General features: G+C 42.4%; 1 protein-coding gene across 2 annotated transcripts in view; it reads right to left on the bottom strand.

Annotated features, from left to right (window-relative positions):
- SNX2 (sorting nexin 2) overlaps nucleotides 1-15,229 on the bottom strand; it is a 28,559-nt gene extending 13,330 nt beyond the window's left edge. The window contains exons 1-7 of one of the 2 annotated variants that reach the window (XM_082191594.1): nucleotides 15,058-15,229; nucleotides 9,462-9,579; nucleotides 6,337-6,500; nucleotides 5,162-5,228; nucleotides 4,968-5,011; nucleotides 4,733-4,874; nucleotides 3,288-3,366 (exon numbers count right to left, since the gene is read on the bottom strand). In XM_082191594.1, coding sequence (XP_082047720.1) covers nucleotides 3,288-3,366; nucleotides 4,733-4,874; nucleotides 4,968-5,011; nucleotides 5,162-5,228; nucleotides 6,337-6,500; nucleotides 9,462-9,579; nucleotides 15,058-15,165 — 722 coding nt within the window. In that variant the 5' untranslated portion in view covers nucleotides 15,166-15,229. The remainder of the gene's footprint in view (nucleotides 1-3,287; nucleotides 3,367-4,732; nucleotides 4,875-4,967; nucleotides 5,012-5,161; nucleotides 5,229-6,336; nucleotides 6,501-9,461; nucleotides 9,580-15,057) is intronic. The other variant, XM_082191595.1, reaches the window with a different exon arrangement.
- Between the last annotated feature and the right edge of the window lie 220 nt (nucleotides 15,230-15,449).

The raw sequence follows: 15,449 nt of genomic DNA, 5'->3' as shown, positions 1-15,449 counted from the left end.
TAAGATGGTTACCTCTAAACTTTAGAGGATAGTTCAGTTTCAATGCCCCTTCAATCCTTTGCCTCTCTGCGGAGACTACCAACTAAGGATGAGCATTTGCCTAAAATATCAAGTTTGCCAGCAAGCAATTAATAGATGCAAATAGCCTGCCTGCTTCCCACCCATCTGCCCTCCCAACAAAAGGTCAGAGCACTGAACAGGAAAGAGAAGGATGATTTAAGCAATGTCATGTTCATAGTATTGTGTATCTATATGACTTGAAAACTAACACTGTAAGCCAGGTTTGCGCAACACAGAATGCACAACAGGAGCATGCAAAATAGCTTTCTTTCTCTAATTAACATTATCTTTGAATATCAACTCTTAAGTCATCCAGTGTTCCTGGAAATGACATGAAAGGAGCTGCAACAGGAAAAATTCTGCCTTTTCAGAGTTAAAAGTGATTTAGCTAGGCATCCACAGAAGTCAGTTTCAGAAGCTTCAGAAGACCCTTCTCCATGCCATTCTTCATAAAGCACACCCTAGATGTTAGGGTAGATTATTCTCGGTGCATCTATTTGCCATTCTTCTGGTTCATTTGTAGGAATACGAAGCAGCAATGTAAAATGCTTTTATAAATAAGTAAGAGTGGGTAGTCAGAAAAAAGGCTTTCTTAGGAAAGATCGTCTATATTTTTTGTTGAAAAACATAGATCTCCAGCCTCTGAAATCAGAGCATACCCCAAAGGTGAGGGCATTAGTTCCGACCCCATTTCATTTAACCAACACAAGGCAGCTAATTTCAAAGGCAAACACCAAAAAGGGTTATAGACTTTCAGTGAGTTCTATGAGAGGGTGTTCCGCTCACCAGCACTAACCTGATTTGTACATTGCACTGCTCAGGACTCTCAAGAGCTCGGGGGCAATTTAGGTTGGTTTGGGGCAGGCTTACTCAACCTTGGCCCTCCAGATGTTTTTGGCCTACAACTCCCATGAGCCCTAGCTAGCAGGACCAGTGGTCAGGGATGATGGGAATTGTAGTCTCAAAACATCTGGAGGGCCGAGGTTGAGGAAGCCTGGTTTGTGGGGAATGAAGGGTCACACATTCTTGCCAACTGAATTAAAACTCTTCTCACTAGGACAAACCAAAGCCACCTTCTCTGCTCGCATGAAAGCCAAGGACAGTCAGTCTAGTCTGTTCTGTCCAGGAAGTCTATACGGTCTCCTGCTACACTTAAGCCCACCTCCTTAGGCGGTCCTCAACAAGGAGCAAGACCCAAGAGTTTGTCTCCCCATCTCCCTTAGTGAATCTATGCTTGTCCCATCCACTAAATTGTATTTTCATTTCCAAGAATGCATTAACCAATCTTTGGCTGTAGCTCATGGCTAGCAAGAAGAGAGCTTAAATGTCAAGCCTGGGCACAGCCACCACGCCACATCAAACCTTGGCTTAGCATGGGACAAAATGACTAGGGAGGATCAAATGAGTTGTGGGGTCCTCTCCAGAAGCCCACACATTGGCTTACTGTGTCGTGCAAACCAGGCTATTACATTCTTTTATGATAGGGCATATTATTTATACACAAGAGTCCTGTGCCATTGGTGCTTTGATATCTAGTAGCCTGTTTGGCTTTAATAGCTTCCACAGCAGCTCTGCATACTTTTCCTACTTAGATGATCAAGATTCTGAACAGGGCACAGGGGAATTTTGTATCATTAAGACAGGGAAATGCAACATTTGTTCAATCCTGCCCCATGGACAAGTTGTATTTCACCATCCTTCTAAATGACTGTTTAGGACATAAAAGATGCTTCCTGCGGCAGAACAGTCCAGTCAAGTAGATTTCTATGATTACAGAACTGTAGGAGTGGAAGGTGCTGAAAATTATTCAGATTACCATCCCAACTATGAGTTGATTCCTCAATGGCAACTAAATCAGGGGACCATAAAATATAACATATTAAGAAAAAAATCAATTTCTGCCATCAAAAAAAGGTTCTTATTTTTATATGTAAGCTGCCTCGAGTCCTCTAAGGGGAAAGGGTAGGATATAAATAAATAGATAAATAATACATACATACATGACATGACATGGTTAATTTACATACTCTAGCTTAGAAGTGCAGTTTGCTTGTGAGAATGGTGAGAACAGTGATATTAAAAACCCATTTATGGAAAGCAAAAAGGGCAAATTTTGATCAATGGATAAACATTGCAGCTCCTCACATAGCGGAATACATATGCAGGAAGACTCCAGCCATTGTGTTACAGGTATATTAACTGCAAAATGAGTGCTAGGTTTCAAATAGTTTCGGCAAGTGTCCAAAAAGGAGCCCTACAGAGATAGCCTGGTTTTCCAAATAGTTGGAAAATTGCACCTTGGTGGGTTTTTTTTTTTGGGGGGGGGGGAGGACAGGGATGGAGGTACAGTGCCTCTGAACATTAATAGCTTTCGTCTACAACAGGACCAGGTACGTGAGAATTCTTCAGATACAAAAGAGTGCCAAACCGCTTCTTCCTTCGCAGGAAAACGCCAAACTTTATGATCTTATGGGCTCCAAAATTCTATAAGATGCATCATCACAGCAACATTAAACATAACTTTTAATTGAGAATCCCAGCAGAATTGCCTGCTATGGAGGATTAGACTTGAAACGACTGAAAAGCTGAATGGACACGTATTCCTTAGGAGTAAAACAGTTACATTGGTGAACTCCCCATACATAAAAAGGACAGTCCCAGAATGCCAGATAAGCCTTGGAAGGCAAGAAGCCACCATTAAACAATTTATACAAAAGAAAATGTTTACACATTGCAATTTTTCATTCACTGCAGTGAAAAAATGGTCTACTAGCATGAGGGAATGATGTACCAAGCTTTTTAAAAAGTTATTGCATGTACCCATGGCCTACACTTGGAGCACACCTGTGAAAAGTAGTTAGCGTACTTGAAGTCTATCCAATAAAACCTAAATCAAGATTTCTCTGGCTACAGTGTCTATTACCTGAAGAATATTACATTTCTAAATCTTCACAGCAGCATTTGGAAGCTTTAATTTTAGAATGTGTCTCTTAAAATTTACATATACCCACCCATAGATTCCCACTTAATTTTGCCCCTATTTGTTACATAAACAGTACAGTTTCGTAAACTGTTGTATGAAAAATACACTTTTGTAGCTTCTGTTACACCCAATGTATTTTATACAATTGGGTCTATGGAGACTTGAAACACCTAAGCTTAAGGCAACACAGGACAAGGATCCCACTTTAGTATGTATTTGTTTATTAGCTGAAAGTATAAAGTACCTTTCTAGTGCCGCTCTTCTTTTTTCTACGAATTCTGTAGAAGACGAATCTTCCTTGCCTACTTTTACCTTAGTCATGCCTTTGAAGAAAGACAAAAGATTTTACACTTTGATGTAGCTCATTAACTGAACTTCATAACTTATTTCTCAGTCACAAAAGGTAAATGAAACCATTAAAAGTTTCAAAACAAACAAAACAAAAACATTTTAAAAGCTGCTGTGAGTTAGCCATCACATCAGTAAAACCCAGTCCATGGTTTACCATTTATCTATCTCATGTTAAAACCTTTGGTTTTCCCAAGTCCATTCCGCTAACAGACAGCAAGTATTGGATGCCACCCTGCATTAGCAAATATATGCGGTTTTACATTTCCTAAAGAACGTGGCATATAGACTTCACTCAGGCAGTTCTTCTTCAAATCACCTTCCAGATTAATCTTGACTGCATTAAAAAAAATGGAGGGGTGCTTTTCTATTGTAGACAAGAAGGAGGTCCTGAAACAAAATGCTGTGATAGATCTAACACTTTAGCAGGAGCACTCTTGTTAAGAGTTCTAGCCTTTCCTCTCCTCTTGGATACCTTAAGCTGTTAAGAGGCTCAAACAAGCCAATCTACTCTCCCTCCATCGTTCTTTTCCAACTGACACCAGTAACTCTTGGTGAAGAATGAACATGCTCAGTCATTGGGCTGTGTTGGGAAGGGTTAATGCTTTCAAATTTCTTATTACTTTATTATTTATTAAATTTGTATACCACCCCCTTCACCCAAAGATTACAGAGTGGTTCACAACAGAAACATACAAAAAAAAAGGAGAACATAATATACTAAATAAATAAATAAATACACCAGAATTAGATTCCTACATAAAGAAAAGACTACGTTGACAACAAGAGGTGCTTAAGAAGACCTCTTAGGGACTGGAAGGACATCTTCAAGAAATTTAGAAATGTAGCCAAAAGGATGCACACCAATTTATACCGGATACAAACGCAATCTTGAGATTCCCCCGAGTACTCCTAGTACCTATCTTTTGCTTCTTAGTGGCCTTGTTCAGAACTCAGTAGTGCATGAGACTCAATCTCAGGGTCACAGGTTCAAGCCTGACGTTGGGCAAAAGATTCCTGCATTGCAGGGGTTTGGAGTCGATGACCCTTGTGGTCCTTTTCAATTCTACGATTCTGTTTGCAAACCACTGCTGTTGACTCAGAAGCACTAAGTTCACTATTAGATGGAACAATGCCCTTGATTTATTTTATTCATAAAGTTTAAATGGCAGGGGCTGTTTGTAGAACACTTCCTGTACACAAAAAAATGGGTAGGTTTTCTGCAAGCTCAAAATCTAATTCAACTATCAGACACAAGATCGGTATATACCCCCCCAACTCATTCAAGTATAAGCAACACATTCCCTGTGCCATCCGCAAAATAACCACCCCTGTACTTACCTACAATACTTTTTTCTGGAGCTGGAGGCACAATATACCCAACATGCAGATATTTGGATGTTAATTTGGCATGTAAGCCAAGAAAGTCACTGAATCTTCTTTTAACAGCAAATTCGTTTTTGTGAAACATGGACAGAGAGGTCTAAAAACACAGAAGAGGTAATTTTAAAACATTCAGCATTTATATATTCCATGACAGCCAAAATTCTGTACTGTTGCCTTTAAAACAAATTACCTTTGTTGTTACTCTGTATGCCATATATGCATTCATACCATCACCTGTAAAACAAACACACAAATCAGCCCTTCAGTATCTCTTTCAGTATTTCACTCTTTATGCGATGAACATTTATTCTAAGATGGGCTATATAAAAAGAGGACCCAGAAAAAGTTGATTCGGTTTTTCTGCAATGTACTGTTTTCACTCACCAACTTTCTCTGGATCTGACACATTGATTTCAATATCAAACAAGTCACCATTAGCTTCTTCTTCAATCTAGAAAGAAAGAAAAACACGGTATTGTTCAAACTACTGTCTAGTCACAAACTCTGGAAGCCTAAATGCTAATTTTCAAATTTATGGTTGAGCCAATAACCCAATGCTAGCTAGTTACCGTAGCCATAGCTAGTTAGTTTGCTGTAAGAAAGTTATTGGAACAGTCAATACTATAGAATGAAATTAAGCGTATTGCCACATATTCCAACAAAAAAAGAAGGAAAAAAGAAGAAATCAGCAGATTTGGAAGATTCATCTGAACAGTTATAATTGCTCAACACAGTTATTGCTCATATGAACCTAAGCAAGTGTTGTAATTAGGTCACTCAGTTCAAAAAAGACTTCAGTGGGGGGAGTTGAGGTGACTTTGATTTTCATATAAACATTGCAGCAACCCCTTCTATACTGAAGCACCGATGTGAGAGTTTAAGGGGTGTCTGCTTTCATTGTTCAAGCAAACAAATATTCCTAAGATTGCAAACAATTTGGACTGAACTATTCTGATTGAACTACACAGCAATGCAATCCTTTCCAACTTATAAATGCTTCTCTGTCCCAGACTTGTCCTGTGACCCTGATGTGGCTGTTCATTTTCCCTCGAGGCCTGGGTTTGGATGCACATGATTTAATAAGCCACCATCCTTTGTCTCATTGGCAGACCATAGTTAGCGGATGGTCTTCAGAAGAAACCGAGTTTCAATTAACGTAACTGCAGTGCACACAATGTGAAGGCAGAGAGAAGGAATGATGTAAGAATAGAGCTCATGAGCACAAGGCTTGTTAAATGCAAGAATCATTTTGACAGCTGCTGGAGCTGCCTTAATTGGCACGAACTATTTCTACTTGTAACAGTAGTTACCAATATCAGTTAAGCCAGTTACAAATTATATTTTATATAATAAACACATAGGATATATAAAGGTGTGTACTGCCCTTCACCCAAATATCTCAGGGTGGTTTGCAACATAAAAATACATAATAAAAACTGAAAATACAATATAAAACAGGAACAAAATCAAAACAATAACCCCCTTCCCCCACCCCACCTTTTAAAGGACACAGAATGTTAATCAGTTTAATAGAAGTGTTTCACCAGGTTATTCAATACCTCTTTCCTGGATCTGTCAAAGTCAACAGGAGCCACCACTATTTTTGACTCCATTCTGGGTGTTATTAGTGTGGTTGGTGTAACAGGTGTAACAGCTGGAGTAGAATCGGATGAAAGTATCGGTTCTCTTTCCGGGCTGTCCAGAGAAACTTCCTCCGTGGCTTCTAGATAAAAAAAGAATGAGAAAAGTTCATGTATATCAGGAGCACCAACCCCAGAGAGTTTCGAGACTATTGTGGTCAGCAAGAGATTCACAATCCCCTTTATTTATTGATTGCACCATCTCTCTCATTTATGCTATGTTGTGTAACACCTGATCTCAATGTAGTATTAGGCAAAATATATATTTTCCAGAGAATGTTAGGGTTGTAGTAGTGTTGAAGTCCCTTTAGGAATTTGCCTGAATGTGTTTGGGATAGAAGTAGGGCACAGGAATGCCCCTACACCTGCCGGCTCTGCTTTAGGCCTTTGGATGTTGAAGAGGAATTCTAAGTAGTTTTGGAGTAAGTTGATGGCACGCAGCTCCACTTCTCCTTTACATCTGCAGGTGAGGCAGCGGATGTGCTGGACCATTGTGTTGCCCAAGTAACGGACTGGATGACAGCCAACAAAAGCTCAACCAGGATAAGACCAAGCGGGTGCTTCTGGATTAACTGCTATTGCTTGGGCTCAGGTGGTCTCAGTGGCACAGAGTGCCTTCCATCAGCTTCGGCTGGTGGCCTGGCTGCATTCCTATCTGGACAGGTGTGACCTAACTTCTGTTGTCTATGCTCTGAAAACTCTAGGGCAGATTACTGCAATGCATTATGTGTGGGGCTGTCTCTGAAGATGGTCTGGAAATGTCAACTGGTGAAGCGGTTGGGTTGCTCACCGGGGCAAGATGGTTTGAGAATATAACACCAATCCTAGCCTGACTGCAGTGGCTGCACAGCTCTGCCCCTTCCCTCCTTTTAGAAAACACATATTCAGGCAAATGCTTGATTAGGAATTCTATTAAATGTTCCCATTAGTTAAAAGAAAGTTACAAGTTTTCCACTAGTGCTAGTTCTGGCCAGTTACAACCTGTACTCTGGATACCACTAACATCAAGGAGATAACAGCCATCAAAGCAAGGGTTAGTTCACTTCTTGATGTGATGCACTATCAAACTGTAGCGGACAAACGTACCAAGTACTTTTACGTACCATGCACCCTCTTCCAGCTGTTAAGCTAAGTGACTGAACATTATGTTTCATGGGGATTGTGGGAAAAGGCCACAAACTTCTTCCCAATTAAAACGTAATTCTGAATTTTAACTCATTTAGGAATAACAACAGTTTTCTCGTGTTATAGAGTATCTGAAACACTAGTTCTACCAAGCTGGATTACTGGCAATTCAGTCAAATAACCACTTACCCAAAAGCTTTCTAACACAAAAATGACAGAGAGTTATGCAGAATAGCATAACGATCAAGTAAGCAGGCATAGCAAGAAACTACTTCAAATCCTTAAAACAAAAGTTATTCAAAACAAACATAACTTTTTCATACATCTGAGTACCTGAGCTTTTAAAGTTTTACTTAAGTTTGTTCTAGAAACAAAGTTTAGCTAAACATGTGATTTTGTGTGTGTGTGTATGTGCACACACACACACGTATTAAGGAGTGTGAATTCTTGTGTTTTGCCTTGACCAAGACGAATGACAAACTCCCCCAGCAAGCAACTGAAGAGGAAATTACTCAAGATGTATTTGTTATTGGCCAAGCACGTCTATTATGATGGGCTCCATCTTTGCTTTAAAGGCTCCAGACTTTAAGGCAGAAGTAAATCTAGAGAGGCAGGAACATAGCAGAGCATTTGTTCTTGGCTATAGCTGTTGCTGGAGCACTCATAGGGCAATGCTCTTGGGCATTTGGCTGCATTTTCTCCCTCTATTAGTTTAGCACAGAGAAAAATGAAAACGAGCAACACAGCTGTTGAAGAAGCAGGTCTGCTTGCTCTCTCAATGTATTCAAGCTTTAAGTGGTGTGAAAGGAGTGTCTAAAGCATGTGTGTGATCATCCCATAAAACGTAATTTGTATCATTGACTATGTACAAGTAAAGCTCATTTAACTGACTGACTCAGTTTAATTAACCTACAGTTTCAGGTAGGCCAGCACAGGACATTTCAGACTGAAATATTTATACAGTGGAGCCCCGTAAGACGAATGCCTCGCAAGACGAAAAACTCGCTAGACGAAAGGGTTTTCTGTTTTTGTGTTGCTTCGCTAGACGAATTTCCCTATGGGCTTGCTTCGCAAGATGAAAACGTCTTGCACTTTTTAAAAAAAAGCCGCTTGAAGAGGCGCAGTTGCGACGGACCGTGCTTCGCAAGATGAAAAACATCGCAAGACGAAAAGACTCGTGGAACGAATTCTTTTTGTCATGGGAGGCACCACTGCAGAGTAAAACTATGAGCTAGACATAATAAACCATGGTTTGCCATTTTGAAGGACAGTTTGCATGATGAGAACTATGATCATGCACATCCTCTCACCACTTCCTCAGTCATGACAAGATATCAGAAGCTTCGATTTTCACTTCTGAAAGTGTGTCTGAACTCAGAGAACAAACCAAGATCCAACTGTGGTTCCCAAGGTTTGGACAAAACAGTGGATAGTTCAAAGAGGTAAGCAAAGCTTTCAACATCCACTTTGTACACATAAAGGACTCCTTAAAGCAAACAAGCCTGAGGCTCAAGTAGGCTCAATCTTGTAGCAAACACCCAAGATTTGTTGTTGTGTATGAACCAAGCCCGCCAAAGTCTACTGCTACCCTTCAAGGCTATACAACTCTCTCCTGAATGTTATCAGCTTGTTAGCTGATGTTCATCATGTTAGAATATATATTGAGATCAAACTGATTGCAAGTGTTTCAATCCCTTCTTTTGCTCGAAGGCAAGTATGCAGCTGTTCACAAGCCTGAGTCTTTGATTCAAAGCAGTTCTAAAAATGTAATTCAATTACTTTCTCTTCCTATGACAAAGCTCCAACTCCCAGTTCTCTAGAAACTGTACATTGTAATGACTTCCAAAATTATGTTTTTCATTAAAAGCTATCTGAAATATCCTTTTTAAATTAAAAAAAAATGTGAGGGAGAACATTACCAGCAAAAAGGTCTTCCCTGTCATCATCTAGTATGATTTCTGCAGGCTTTGGGCCATTAGAATTTGTACTGATGTCTTCTGCAGGAAGACTGGCTGGCTCTGGAGATGAAGGGCTCGACTGTTGAAAGGAGCAAACAGTTGAGAAGAACAGCATCAGTACTTATGAAACAATCACAGCAAATGCCATCATTTGCAAGCACATAACATGAAAAAAACAGCATGTAGAAGCAACCATGTCAGCAATTTCTACTTCCTAGCAGTTATAGGATAACAATGTACTAAGGAAACATTAACCTTTCAGGGGATATCTTAACAACTGTTTCCTCTTCACGATAACCCCATGTTAAATACGATTGGAACATAAATATTCACTTACTGTTTTGAATATAACTTAAGTTTACTAATATTTTTTAAATGACTATGTTTTCTGAAAGCTCCTCATTGGGCCCAATTCCCAAGGGGCAAAATACCCCAACTTTAGAACTACCACGTCCTGACATACTGCAAAGTCTTTCAAGGCTGTAATTATATGAAGACTTATTTGGAGAAAGCATCATTGAAAAAGTACAACCTCCAAGTATATCAGCACATATCTGGCTGCAAACTGTCCATCTATTAAGCTGCTGCTAATCACAAACAAAAAAAGGGGGGACGCGGGTGGTGCTGTGGGTAAAACCTCAGTGCCTAGGACTTGCCGATCGTATGGTCGGCAGTTCGAATCCCCGTCTTTCGGTCCCAGCTCCTGCCCACCTAGCAGTTCGAAAGCACCCCTAAGTGCAAGTAGATAAATAGGTACCGCTTTATAGCGGGAAGGTAAACGGCATTTCCATGTGCTGCGCTGGTGCTGGCTCACCAGAGCAGCTTCGTCACGCTGGCCACGTGACCCAGAAGTGTCTCCAGACAGAGCTGGCCCCCGGCCTCTTAAGTGAGATGGGTGCACAACCCTAGAGTCGGACACGACTGGCCCGTACGGGCAGGGGTACCTTTAATTACAAAAAGCTTGCAAGCTTCAAAATATTCCAAAGCAAGGTTCAAAGTGACCCTCACATTACAAATGTGAGGACCCTACTGTATGACTAATGTCTCATTTACAGATGCCACTACTACTACTTTGTAGTCTAGCATTCTAAGTTGTCTCAAATGGATCAAGACCCAGGGTCCATTCAGTTCAGCATCCTATTTCCAACAGTGAAAAGCCTGATACAGTGGACGCTCGGGTTGCGAATGTGATCTGTGTGGGATGCACATTCACAACCTGCAGCGTCCGCAACCCACAGCGGTGCGTCTGCGCACGTGCGGGTTGCGATTTGGCGCATGCGCGACCGCCGAAACCCAGAAGTAACCCGTTCTGGTACTTCCAGGTTTCAGCAGTCTGCAACCTGAAAAAACTCAACCGGAAGCGTCTGCAACCCGAGGTATGACTGTACCTACAAAAGCAGTGCACAACACCTGACATATTACATCTGACCCACCCTCCAAAAACGTGTCATGCTACATCTGAAAACAGAGGTTCCATATATCTATCATTTATAGTCCAAATTTTCAAAACTGCTAACAAATTAATATGGAGCAGAAACAGGTCAAAACGGAGGAGTGGATGGGCCTCTCCTTATTCATCCCCATTTGGAGTGGTTGGCTGTTGCTAGAGACTAAGGAGGAACAGGCTAGTCAGACAGGTTGTTGGCAATAGACAATTTGTGTAGCCAGGATTTTTGTTAGAGGGGGGAGGCTTTTGTTAGGGGGACCAGAAACTCATATTTGTATTGACAGTTAGGAGGGGGAGCTGCCCCCCTGGGCTACACCCATCCAATAGACCCATCTGCAATGACTTTGCCTATAAATGACTAATCCCATATTCAAGCTATTAAAACCAGCGATCATAATAATCTATTGTGGAAACAAACCCTATCAGTATGCACTGCCTGAAGTAGTATTCCAATCTGTCCATCAGTTTTATTGGGTTACCCCAAGTTCTAGCACTGAGATGGAATATTTCTGGCCATGTTGAGAGATGCCACATGTACTCAATAGAATCACAGAGTTGGAAGGGACCACGAGAGTGTACATCAGATTTCAAGAGGCCCAGCACAGAATGAACAAGACAGAGTGCACGGGGTGAAGCAGGAAGCAGCACGTTCTTCTAGCTAACGTGTAGGACATTTTGCACACTTGCGAAGCTAAAGAGAGTCCCCATCATTCACCTCCAGGTAAGCTGCACAAGAACCAAAAATGTTTCACTGCTAACTCTTAAATAGCAGGCCCTAGAGCACCCAGAAGAGGCAACACACATGTGGAGCAGTTAGTAAGTTAAGTGTGCAAGACAAAAGATGAGTTAAGTAGAAGTGTATAATTTATTCAGGGAAGGCAAGCCATGTGGGTACCAGATTCACAATTAGCTATTTTCATTAAAAGGCTACCACAGGACTTAAGACAACTGTAAACAAGTAACGGAAGCAACACATTACTGTGTAATTTCTCTGGAGTAGCTACTGTCGACCCAAGTCATATAAAAGGCACTTCGTAGAAGTAGTTAAGTGTGCATCTTGGTGCCCACATAATTCAACCTCCCAGGAAGAAAAATCACACCACCAGCATGATGAATGAACTGTTCCCGAGAGGTTTTTTCTTTGTAGAAAATGTTTGCACAGTGCTTAGTCACTGGAGTAGGCAGTGTTGTGTCTGTAAACTGTTCATGAAAAAATTGGTCAGTAGCAGTAAGTTACTTTGAAATAAATCGTAAAGTGGCTCTGTAGACAAGAAAGACAGAACTCCATGCAACTTCAGAATCCATGCCTTTGTGCACACAAACTTGTAAACATGCAGAGCACAGCTACTCCAGAAAAACTCCTCACAGAAACATTGTCAGGGATCTAGTCTCACATAACAAAGTGCCAACTGTTTATACAAAGCGAAAGAGAAGCTGACATTTATCATTCAAATTTTTTATTTCCATTATTTCAGTAATCCTAAGGAAGCATCCGTCTGACCAAGTCTACCCTACACAGTGCTATTTAGTATTTGGCACAGCAGAATTTCAAGGCCTAGTATGTGAGATGGTGGCAGTAACTGTATGGGTGATCTGGGCCCCCTCAGCTACATATCTTAGCAACAACCACCTCACCTCTCCCAGCAATAAGCATCAGGGCATAAGTTAGTTCCAAAATCAAGACTGCCAGATATGAAATTGACCACATATTAATAGTACTTTCATCTTAATGCCCTCCAAGTCAGAGCCTTTTATCAGCACCAGGAGTGCATTGATTTTATTCCATTGCAGAGATCAACATTAGCCTCAATTCCTGCTGTTGTTTCACTCTCAGTTTGTAGCGTTGCTCCAATAAAAAGCTACTGTAGCTACCACGATTAATCTAGAACAAGATAGTAGGTTCCAAAGGCAGAACTTCCATGCATGTGGAAATGTGCACATTTCCTCTTCTAGACAACTAGCTCTAGCCATCAACATGGTTTCTGGTTTTGCTGCCTTTCATATTTCAGGGTTTATTTCACAAAATTTATATGCCACTTAGTTTTAGTAAAATCACTAAGTGGTTTACAAGAAATATTAAAATTAGCAATAAGAACAATTCAAAACCTTTTTTTAAAATCATTCAAATCAACAGAAAATGATGAAAACACAACTGCATGTCTGGATAGGCTTGCCTAAAGAAAAATGTTTTAAGCAAAACAGTACAGGCAAGGTGCCGCCAGACTAAAATATCAATTTCTTACAACTGCAGAATGAGTATTATGTGACACCTGTAACAGTGCCAGTTCTGCAGATAAAAGTGGTCAAGTGGGCACATGTGGGGTAAGGTGATCCAGCAAGTAAACTGGTCCCAAGCTATTAAGGGCTTTATATACCCATACTAATGGAGCTTGGCCTGGTAACAAATTGGAAACCGGTGCAGATCTCTGAAGGTGTTATATGTTGAAAGGGACTTACTCATGTGAGCAGCCAGGCTGTAGCAACTCTTCATTTCCAGGTCAAGTGTAAGAGAAGTCCCACTGAGAGTTCACCAGAGTAATCCAATATTGAAGTTACCAGTGCCTGAACTGCTGTAGTTTATGGTTGGGTTTTATGCTACAGAGTACTCTTTTTAACTGCTGTGAGAAGCGCTAACTGAGGCGCAGATGAAAACAGTTCACAAATAATAAATTAGTTTTGAAAACTATTTCTTTCATACTACACTTAAAAGCATTCGGCCCCTTTCCAAAAGCAGCCTATTAAAAAAACAAAACCTCACAGTACTGTATATCACTGACACAGCGCAATAAGCTGGAAACAAACTTACTTTCCCTGGCCTTCTTAGTTTAAAGTTCAGGGACAGGAAGCATTGTCCAACAAAACAGCAACGCTTCATTTTGTGACAGATTGTTCCCTGTATGTTTTTCACCAAGTGCACAGTGGAAACAGGGCCAGGACTGGAATGAGAAATCCCTTGCTGCTGACAAATCAAAGGAAGCACGTTGCTTTACAAACATTAACAAGCTAAACTGTACCTATGCAGAGGTTTCAACTCCTGAGGAATATTAGCTACAGCCTTCATAGGCTAGTTATCAAAATAAAGGTGCTTTGAAGACAGAAGTCGTGTGCTACACATATTTATACAGGAGACAAGAGTAAAAGAGGCAGGATGCAAGTTAAATAAAATAAGGCTACAGGCTTATAAGCATATATGGTACTCACCATCTACCAGCTATTGTGTACCAACATGGTCTTTCAGTGCAGTCTTATGTCTACTCAGAGGTAAGCGCCACTGAAGTCAGTGGGACCCCAGTTAAGTATGTGCAGGATTACAGCCTCAGGCATTTAGACTTTGCAAGGTCCATTCACAGTGCTATTTTTTTCTAGAAAAAGAGGTGCTAGGACTCACCACGAACGCCTCCCTCATTCTCTTAGGATTGCAATGGCGCCCACCTGAGAGGTGCCAGAAGTTGGAGTCCTGGCTGGGGGGAAAAAAGCCCTGCTCATATATATAACCCCCAACAACACTATTGAACCCGGTGAAACGAAAGCTTCTGGGAGGAAGAGTTACAGCCATATTTAAAGTATTGGGGGAAGAGTGGTTTCAGCCTAACAGGGTTTTCCAAACTTGGGTTTGTTTTGGAGACTACCGTTCCCATCATCCCTGACCCCTGGGGGTCCTGCAAAGCTGGGGAATGATGGGAGTCGCAGCCCAAAAAACAGCTGGAAACCCAAGTTTTTGGGGAAAATCCGGTCCAGAAGCTTGCCTTATAGAGCAGAAAATGCAGGGGTGGGAACGCAGCCTTCAGAGCTGACGTGACAAGACTTCACTGGGCAGGGAAAGAGGAAGGCGCGGGTGACTCTGGAGGGGCAGAAAAGCAGGGCCAGATGGGGAAGGGAAGCGGCCCGCGCAACGTCAAGCGCAGGTGGAAGGAAGGAAGCAGCCTGGCGCCGAGGGAGGCAGGTGGGCGGAAGCGCCGCGCTGGCCAGGGACCCGGGTCAAGGTGGCCTTTGGGGCCGCTGCCCCTGTGCCGAGGGGACGGAGCGGGAGGGCGAGGAAGGCGCCGAGGGGCCGGGCAGCGACAGCAATGCCTCCCCGGCCGCCAGCTCCCTGCGAAGGGCGCGCCTTACCTCCAGGGTGGAGACGGTGCTGGTGAAGAGGTCCTCGCCGTCCTCCAGCTCCTCGAACTCCGTCTGCCGGCCGTCCGCGAGAGGAGGGGGCTCCCTTTCCGCCGCCATCTTTGCCCACCCCCCTGTCCCCGCCGCCCCGTGCGAGCAGAGGCGCGAGATTTCCGGCAGCTGCCGACGGTCACGTGACGGCCTGCCTGCCTGCCTTCCCCGCCCCTTTATCCTGGCCTCCCTTCCCTCAGTCGCCCCGCCCGGGTGTCACGTGACGGCAAAGAAACCAGGCCGTCCTTCCGTCCGTCTCCCCTCCCCCGTGGGCGGAGTCAAGGGGTGGTGGGCGGGGAGAGAGGCGGAGGAGCGGTGGAGAGGGAGGAAGGGGAAGAGAGGAGGGGGGAGGG

The sequence above is a fragment of the Podarcis vaucheri genome (assembly GCF_965113315.1).
Source record: "Podarcis vaucheri genome assembly, chromosome: 11".
Lineage (NCBI taxonomy): Eukaryota > Metazoa > Chordata > Lepidosauria > Squamata > Lacertidae > Podarcis > Podarcis vaucheri.
The sequence above is the reverse complement of the archived record's forward strand: the minus strand, read 5'-3'. Positions and strand labels throughout refer to the sequence as shown.